The sequence below is a fragment of the Lineus longissimus genome, chromosome 9 (assembly GCF_910592395.1).
Source record: "Lineus longissimus chromosome 9, tnLinLong1.2, whole genome shotgun sequence".
Lineage (NCBI taxonomy): Eukaryota > Metazoa > Nemertea > Pilidiophora > Heteronemertea > Lineidae > Lineus > Lineus longissimus.
This window is the reverse complement of record NC_088316.1, coordinates 1324861-1334679: the sequence shown is the minus strand read 5'-3', so window position 1 is coordinate 1334679 and position 9819 is coordinate 1324861. Positions and strand designations below refer to the sequence as shown.

The following is a 9819-nucleotide window of genomic DNA, read 5'->3' as shown; positions in this document are numbered from 1 at the left end:
CTCGTGTCAGCTGATTGGACTCATCCAAGAGGTGGTGCCATCTGCCACTATGAAATGGAACCAGGCTACTAAAAGTCGTGCATGTTGGTCCTGCCGTGCACCCCACATGCTGGTAGATACACTTTGGTTATTACAATGTTTTAATACCATGGCAATAGGTATTATTAACTTTCATCACATCATATGACCTGCATGAGGCCATACGAGAGGGCGTTCCATGCAAAAATAACTTGGCGTTTCAGGAGGGCACCAAAAAACGTGGGTTATCTCGTAATAAGATACCGACGTAAAGTGCAAGTTGCTTTGCATGTTGGGTACCAGCTCCCAAGACCTGGAAATGTTTGACATAATATCCCATCTGAGCTCAAAGATCAGCAGGGGCAGATCCAGAAGCCGGAAAAAGAGGAGACGTGCTCATCATAATGCCTGGCGTTTTCTTAAATTTCATAGCCAATTTCAAAGATTTTTCATGAATTAGGGAGGCGTGCCTCTGGTGTGCCCCCTTGGAGCGTAGAGCGCCTGATCAGAACAAAGAGAAAGAAACAACTGTTTAAAAATCAACCTGATTTCTTATAAACAACATATTCATGTTCATGTTATTGTTATGTAATACAAACTTGAATTAAAACAGGAGACAAATTGAACACATGACAGGAAAGGTTCCAAACAAGTTTGGTATTCATTTCGCTACAAGTAACGATACAATCTCTCGGGATGGGTTGTCTAACGAAAAACCAAGAGATTCAAAGTAAAACATGCTAAATGCTAAGCCGAACCTGAACAACTTGGACTTGGCCAAGCGTTTGGACAAAGCGACTGCTTCAAACTTGTAGTGTTTGGTGAGACAACCATTACCGACAGTAACAATTTCCATTCTGAAACACCTAATTGAGTTTAACTGCTTTACGACTCTTCCATATTTTGAACCAGGTGGTTTTGGTTACAAAACGTGAAACGCAGCAGCTGAATGATGTTTCTTCTTTACAAAACGACACTCCATAGCAACTGAGATTTTTAGTATATATACTTGAAGAATTAGGAACAAAGACAGTTTTACTGAACAAATAACGGATTGGTTTCCCGAACATAACGTCAGAAACATGCCACTAGGTCGATTTTGATGACATAATCTTTATACATTTTGTTTATATCGCGAAGTTATTTCGAAGTGCACTGTCATGGTACTGGCGAGAAGGGCTTCCAACTGCCTGTACCACAGGCACATGGAAATAAGAGCTCAATAACCCCGCACTCGACTGACAAACACACACACATTGAAAACACACGTGTGTTGTCAGTGGGGGAATCAAAGCCAGACAAAAAAATAAAACTCAACAATAACATTCTTTGACGGAACAACATGATTTCATCTAGAAACAAATATTTTGAACCAAAACCTGGTTCATCAAACTCGACATGATTCAAAACCATCAACATTTGTCGGATTTAAAGAGAAAGGGTCAGACATACGAAAGCTATTTAGAAACTGTCACACAATTCTCTCAACTCTCAATGCAAAATAGATCATGGCAAAAAAGCAATAAATCTAAAGTTTTAGTGTGCTTTCATGAGCTGAGTTTTACCTCAACAAATGTTCTCAACTGAGCACACAGAACACTTTCTCACTTTTCTCTCTTCATGCGACAAAAGTGTCTTCTTTTGCCACAGCAGGCTATTAGAATCAGACATACGACATACCCTGTCACAGAAGTTTCTAATAAGGAATATTAACAAAATTATAGACTTGAACAGTTTTACTGGACAATTTAAACGAATAAAAAGTTCATGAGGTCTTTCCAGGTCAGTAGGGACCATTATAATCAAGTTCTCCCGTAAATCTCCATGAAATATCACTGACTTCTTCCCTCTGTGATGCCCTCTTACGGCATTAGATTGCATTGAGATGATGATTTGATGTTGGGTTATAAAGGAACATTGCTGAAGAGATACGAGACTGACTCGCCATTGTGCGTTCGGCGAATAGCCTCTGCCAACATCATGGAAATGTCGATAGCCTGGAACGAGAGACCAAACAGAATATGAATGCGGTGCAAATTTTGAAAATGAATGGATTAAAAAACATCAAGATGAAATTTTGAACTGTGGAAAAAGAATTTTATACCTAAGTTGAAAAAGATTTGAAGTCAGAAGTTTAAAGTTAGACAAAGAAGTTAACCAAGGGATGTGGGTTGGACGTTAAAGATTTCAATACTTAAATTTTTTTGACAAATCAACCATTTTTGTTTCAATTCTTTCCATTTCTTACCTTATGACTGACTGGGCTACAGACAGAGAGAGAAGTGAATGCACCGGCTGCAGAAGACTGCAATGCCGAGTCACCTTCTGCTGTGAAAAGTTGGTTACCATGGCTTCCACCTTCAGTTATTTTGCTACTATGGCTACCACCTTGTTTTAGTTAGTAACTATAGCAACTACCGTGAATAAGTTGTTACTTTAGACAAGTTTCCAGGTCTCTGGATAAATATGCATGCCAGGTTTCAGGGCTTTCCAATTTCCCCTCCAATCAACCTTCTCCTCAGCTTGTTCAAGGTCTCACACGTCAAGATAATCCCGCAAAGAATGCAGAAACGGCCAACTCACTGGACTATGGACTAGACTTGTTTATACTCATTCGCCATGTTTGGTGGCTAAAATGTGATTTGGAGGGAAAAAACAAAAGAGAACAATTTGGGGGAAAAAAACGTTTTTGCACCAAGCTGCTGGGGTCAGCAGCCTGGCACCCCCGGTTCAGCTTAGCGCCCCAGGAAGCTGCTGGAAGAAGTTGGAAAGTCCTGGATCTGCATGGGAATCTCTGCTCAATGTTGGTCTTGTTTTCTACATGTAAACCGAGGAAATTGATTCCCACTGTATGCTGCATCTTTTTCAAGAGCTGATTTATATCAATAGTCATGTGGTAAGCATGCAAAACCAAATGGTTAATACTCTTTGAAAATCTATCCATTCTCAGACACAATAATAAATCAAATCTTAAAATGCTTTGAAAATGATCCTTTTTAAATGAATGGTAATTTCCACAAAAATAAGGTCTAAAACTTGGACACAGGAATAAAACTGTACATCTGTTGTTAGTAAGAATTGTGAGATATGTAGACTATGAGATTTTTTTTTAATATGGAACAAGCACTTTAAATAATTGGATGAAAACTCTACACTGCAAATGCAATGAGAAACCTGGAAGGAAAAAATAAAAGGTGCATGATCATGAAATAATCATTCCATCCCCAATCAAACGATCCAAGCAAAGTTAGATTGATTTTAACACTGTCACTATTTCTCTGGGACTGTAGCCGCATAAACCATATTTTGCAGGCTATTTTGACACGAGTTCACGTCACACAGGTCACTGACGCCAGTATTAGTATGTGCACGAGGCAACATCCTGACCAAGGTCCAAGTCTAGGAGGCCATGAAGCCTGACATGATGATGATGATGAAAATGAACACAATTTGCCAGTTGTTAGGACATTTGCTTAACAAATAATTTGCAAAAAAGCCGGCATATTTATACAGATTTTAGGCGAATGCATCATATTGAATTGGGGTTTGCACATAGAAATACAGGCCTTTCACCAGTTTGTGTTGCAACCAGGCAGCAAGCACCGCGCCAGTCACGTTCAATTAACGAGGAGCATAGAAGTTAGCGAGAATCAGAGATCTGAAGATTGTTGCAGGAATACCAAGGTTTTCTGAAAAAAAAAGATTTACAAAGTACGAAACTCATTCAACTCCATTGTTGCCATTTTGAATTCTGGTCAGTGTCATGTGCTTTTCAACCTCAGACAAAACATTGTCAAGATGGTTTTTAAAGCATGATCAGCTTCTCTTCGAAGAATTCTTCACCCATGCCTTAGTTTTTGAGAAACTGCAGACAAACTGTTGCCGTCTGCCTAAGTCTTGGGTTGAATGATTTATAAAAAGTTTGAAATTTAAAGGGGTAAGATAAAAATCTATGATGTAAATTCATTTATAGCACTTTATATTGAACAATTTTCCCAATGCGCTTTATTTCCTGGTCTATTCCAAAAGAGATGAGCTGCTCAATCAGCACTACAATCCGTTCACTTCCAACCGGTACCAATCAATACACATGGGTGGAGTAAGGCATTTTAAGCACAGAGACATGCCCAGAGTTTGATGCTGACAGTGGGGATCAAGCCAGGGACCTAAGAAGAGACCCGAACCACCACGGAGCAATTTGTGGGGTAGGTAGGAAAAATGCCATCCTGTTCCTCGGCCATTTGGATCTGGTACCATCCAGAGAGAGATAAAGTGAAACGACACCACTCATCACTGAAAGGTACAAGACCTAGAAGCAAAGAAAACAAATATGATGAAAATTACGGGTAGGGGGGTAGGCGTGATGTCTTGCTCTTTCCTGCGATTATGAGTAGGTTGAGCGTAATCAGTCTGAAGAAAGACGATTATTTTCACAAGCACAACATCTAATGCCTAATAATTGTTTGCATTTCGTATTAGTACACTGCACTGGGTGTGCAGAAAGGACAAAATATAATTCCCTGTGCCTAAATCATCCTGAAAAGAACTTTTTAACACTACAAAGTGCACATTTGGAAAAAATGATTGTGTGAGATGCGTTACAACCATTTTCTGAACTGTGAAAGAGGAAGCTTAGTTGAATGGGAATAGGCAAGCACCTCCTCTGACACAAGGAATATTTTCCAATCACCTATATGGTCTTCAACTTTTAAACCATGACAGCTAAACAAATTTTAACAACAATTTTTGTCGTCAACAGAACGGAACTTCTGGTTTCCTGCAACAAACTTGAGAAATCTAAAGGGAGAAAAACGCGTAAGACAGAGAATAAAAAAAGGATTTTAGTGATTCTATAGGAAGCGAGCCCCATGCAATAAGAGAATTGATATACAGCGTTCGCCACACTGAAGAAGAGTCCTGCCTCTCACAAGTTTTTAGCACAAGACTTTCAACATTTTATTTGACAACAAATATTTCATTCAGAATTCATGACCATAATAATCATCTGGCTGGAAAATGCAAAAACCCGCCAAGGACATATCAGTTTCAACCTTTACTTTCATCATGTTGCAATAATTTTCATAGCAGCCCTTTTTATACTCACTACAGTACTACTCAAAACAGATGACCACACTTAGAAATAATTCCAACAAGAGGCCCAAGGGCCTGGCACTCAGCTGGAATACATGGGTCAATGTACATGTACTTAACATGGAATGTTTCAACTTTCGTCAGCCGAGCTAAAAACGTGTAAGAAGACAACACCCCCGTAAAGATGCGCGGAGAACGCCGCTAATAACCACTACCACACCTTAAAAACTTGCTGACGCCGACGCTACAATGGAACATTACTAAACAAGTAGGACACAGATTCACCGTTGTGGGTTCGTCGTATTGCTTCAGCTAGAATCAAGCCAATGTCTATCATCTACAAGAAAGGAAATCACACACGTTATCATGGACAACATGAGAAAACAACGCGCTGAAATTAGAAAGATAATTCTTAAATTCTCTTCCTGGCCTTAATAACATGAATTGGTAAATGCCCTTCTATCCTAATTGCATCGCTCAGTCATTTGCACTCATTTTTTATACTATTGCACTGCCTACGCACAAAAAATATTTTTCCCCGGCCCCCCAAACCTGTTTAAACAACTTAATTGATTGGTGACGTTTTTGTACATAGGAGAAGAGGTGACAATTTTCATGTTCAGAAAACACTACCATGGGGAATCGGGCAGTGGTAGTTGTCATGTTTTATTTCTTGCCTCCATTATACGGCATGTACTTTTAGGTAACTGAGTGGATTTCGTCATCTCCAGGGAATTGAATCAGGACTCAGGGCCACAATTAGTTAGTACTATGCAGAAAACTAGAGGTGATGACACAAATAACTTATTGGCATGGCCTTAATGATGAACAGATGTGGTTACACCTTATATGAACCCGCACATGAGGACAACAACAACTTGAGGGCTAATCATTTTAACTGTTATAACCAGGTAATACAATAACACAATATACCCACATTATCTTTTCAAACTATACAGGCAATGCACAGTGATAAACACATTTACACATATAGCATTCTAAAACTACCCACACATAGAAAAAATTGAAAGGGATTGTACCAAAATCGTAGATGACAATCCAAGTTTTGCTTAAATATTCACATCTGAAGAGGTTGACATGAAGCAGCTGTTCAACTTTTTTTCCAAACCTATTATCTATACCATCCTATCATCTATTCATGAACTTTGAAAGGCTCATAAAATGAATAGTAACTGAATGCCAAAGTGTGACATGACGACTCAGCCATGTGATTCTGAACAATTTCAACTGTAAAGTAAATCTGCAGACCAATCTGATTTGTCTATAATCTTAGTACAGTTACAATGTTATAAGTTTTTAGGGGAATTTACAGCAGGTCAAGAACCTTCGGCAAGTCAGTCAAAAATCAGAATACAACCATAACTCCACTTTGCACAACGCTGCACCATGGCTAAAATGGCATAATATATCATGCAGAATCTTTAACCAAGTGTTTAAGCTGTAATCTAACTTGAATTACCATGAGAAATTCCTTTCATTTGATACTTTTCGCCCAAAAATGCTGTCAAAGTTTGCCATTGTGTACGAGTCAGCCCCAACCGTGAGCCAATGCATAACACAGTGCAGGACAGTCCATTGCAGCATACGGCAATGTACTGCACTGTGCAATGCATTGGTTATCAATACGCAACTCTGCAACAATAAACAAGACATGACAGTACACCAATCCCAAGCACTGCTCAAAGCATCTGCCTCACATTAACCCTCTCCCACCTACCTGCAGTTTACTTGTCTGTTTCATGTTCGACTCCTGTGGAATAGTGTTGGTCACCACGACGGCTTCAAATAACGAGTTGTTGATACGAGACAGTGCGGGTCCCGACAGGATGCCATGGGTACAAACAGCATAGATCTTTGTTGCTCCAGCCTCATGCAACCTGAAAAAAACAGGCATTTGTATCTCAGAGGAACTTTCCAGATAGAAAACCTCACCAAGCCACCAATCCAGGTCATAACATTTCATCTAAGGAAAGGGTTTTTGGTCCCGACGAACTTTGTTATTCTCACCATTCTGCTGAGGACAGCAGTCGCAATGGTTTCCCACACTGATTTCCCCTCACGTTTTTCTGCAGCCAAACAATAAAAGGCTCAAATCTTAATGATGGCATTTTTTGGGACACTCTCTTCACACATGCAAGAAGCATAGTCTCAGCCATCCACAAATCTGTCTACTATACTATATATCATTTCTCTTTCACTTAAACAAAAAAAAAAGCGTTGCTGAAGCCGAATTGAATTCAAACTCAACTCAGCACTCACTTCTGAGCAGCTAAGCAGACTGTGCCACAAGTGTCTGCCATGTCATCAACTAGGATCGCCACACGATCTCGCACGTCTCCTACCAACGTCATCGACGCTACTTCATTAGCTTTTCGTCGTTCTTTGTGAATCAAGGCAAAGTCTACATTCAGGCGATCAGCAATTGAAGTCACACTGGAAATAAATTGCAGAAGAGTCACAAAGTTTCTTATTACTGATTGGCATATTTCATCGAATTCCTCTTCAGTGCATTTTCTTTCCAAAAGTGACTCGAATGATTGGTGCAGTCACTGGCACCACTATCAATATCTACTGCTGCTGGACAGGAGCCAATGTTGAGTTCACTTTCCCGTTCTTTTCTTAAACTCGTCTTGAACACAACTGTTCAAATGACTTCAAAAACATGCAAAATCATTATCATGAGGAATTTTTCCCGATTCCTCCCCTTTATCCGTATGCAACAAGCACGTTCTTCTGCTAGTGATAGTCTTGTCCTGGACTTCTATGCAGTATGTCGAACCTACCGTTTTGCACCACCAGCATCAGGTGATACAATACAACTGTTCTTCCATTCTGGAATGTTCTCACGAATCCATTTCAGAACGGCAGGCTCAGCGTAAAGGTTATCAACAGGAATGTCGAAGAATCCTTGAATCTGTGAGGCGTGGAGATCCATAGTAATGATATGGTCGGCTCCAGATACCGACAACATGTTGGCTACAAGCTTGGCTGATATGGGAGCTCTGCTCTGTAAGGAGGTGAGTACAAGTGTGAACAAGAGCAAGAAAATGAGTAAATATTTGGTACTAACATCAGCTTTAAAGCTGAACAAGCAGGTTTTACCAAAATTAACATCAGGGAGATGAACAGAAGAACTCATGTATGGATAAATTGCAGATTTTGGACAGCTTTCACCTCAGGGCGACCTTGTGGGTGATGCTGATTGATATTGCCGAATTCATGTTTGCCAGACCTTTTGGTCAAACTGAAACCAGTTCAGACATGTTATTTGCGAAACTTTTTCACCTTGTCTTTCTTGTCTTGTCGAGCATAAGGAAAGCACGGAATGACGGCCGTGACACGACAGGATGAGGCAATCTTGCAAGCGTTGATCATGATCAGGAGCTCCATCAACATGTCGTTCACCTCACCACAACCACTCTGGATGATGTAGACATCTTCTCCACGTACAGACTCACCAATCTCGACACTGGAAAGAAGAACAGCAATCCTTTTGTCAGCAACAGGCCTAGCATGGGGCAGGGTCATAAATTGTCAAAGACCCCTACACACCAAGTATGCTTTCCTAAGCCGACTTTGGACAATGCCATAACATACAACATGTGAGCCTGTTGCCAATATGACCCTTTGTTCCAGGTGAAACGCATGACTGGTCAGCGCCCAAACAAACTCCTTCAAAATGGTTGATAGGACTTGCATAAATAATCGGGAGTGCACGCACATGATATTTACACTATATTACAGTACAAATGTGCTGCAACGTCCTCAGATATCCATCTATCTACAGTAATCTATGCATTGCAATAAAGCACGACTTTTTCTTTGATGTCAAACTTCGTTGTTGGCATCTTCATAGACTGACGAATTCGAAGAAGTTTGTTTAGGCGCTGACTAGTCATGCATTTCACCTTGAACAAAGGATCGCTGTGTCTCTACTCCCCTCTACGCACAGTCCGAAGTCTTAGACCTTCTGACGTATTCTGAGTCAGACTCAGAGACTGAGTCAGTGAGTGTGTGCAAAGTGCCGATTTGTCTTCTTCGAAAAGAATATGATATTGATAACAGATAAAATGCCCCCTGGCCCTTGACCTTGGGCTTGGGCCATGCATGTTTTATTCATGAAAAAAAGAAAAGACCAACATCACATTTTCAGATTTTTGGAAAGAGCATCATTTGTCACGTGGTCATACTGTGTCGACATACACATCCACACAACACACTACCTCATGTAGATTGCACAGTACTGCCCACTGCGTACATTTTGTAGTGCATGATCATGGATAAAGCTGCAAATCAATGTTACAATCTTACCAAGTCTCCTGGTTGCTGAATTTCTTGGAGACAACCTTCCCAAGCTCGAGTCCCAGACGTGCTGCAACATTATGTGCCAATTCAGGATGGGAGGTTCCACCAAATATTTTGATATTGGGCATTTTTTTAGGTTTTATTTCGCAAACCGTTTCCAGAAAAGTTTCCAGATTCTGAAATCGGATAGCGGCCATGCGGAATCTACTGCGCAGAATCAGAATGAATTATTTTCAAATAAAGAATTTATTTAGCTTTGTTTAAGTATTTTATGCAGAATTTTGACTCATTCAAAGTGTTAAATACATTTTTCTTTGCATCTATTTGACCAAAACCTAAAAGAAAGTGATTTTTGCACCATTTCCGGGAAGCCAGTGACCTTGA

At 40.1% G+C, this 9819-nt stretch overlaps 1 protein-coding gene across 2 annotated transcripts; it reads right to left on the bottom strand.

Annotated features, from left to right (window-relative positions):
• Positions 1–549: 549 nt before the first annotated feature.
• On the bottom strand, positions 550–9633 carry LOC135493182 (ribose-phosphate pyrophosphokinase 2). 2 transcript variants are annotated; one of them, XM_064780227.1, is made up of 7 exons: positions 9442–9633; positions 8416–8599; positions 7914–8137; positions 7390–7563; positions 6848–7007; positions 5330–5446; positions 550–2015 (listed from the first exon to the last, which is right to left on the bottom strand). In XM_064780227.1, the coding sequence occupies exons 1-6, from the start codon at positions 9630–9632 to the stop codon at positions 5354–5356; spliced, it is 1026 nt and encodes a 341-aa protein (XP_064636297.1). In that variant the 5' UTR covers position 9633; the 3' UTR covers positions 550–2015; positions 5330–5353. The 2 variants fall into 2 exon arrangements, with proteins under 2 accessions (XP_064636297.1, XP_064636298.1); XM_064780228.1 differs by lacking the exon at positions 5330–5446.
• Positions 9634–9819: the final 186 nt, after the last annotated feature.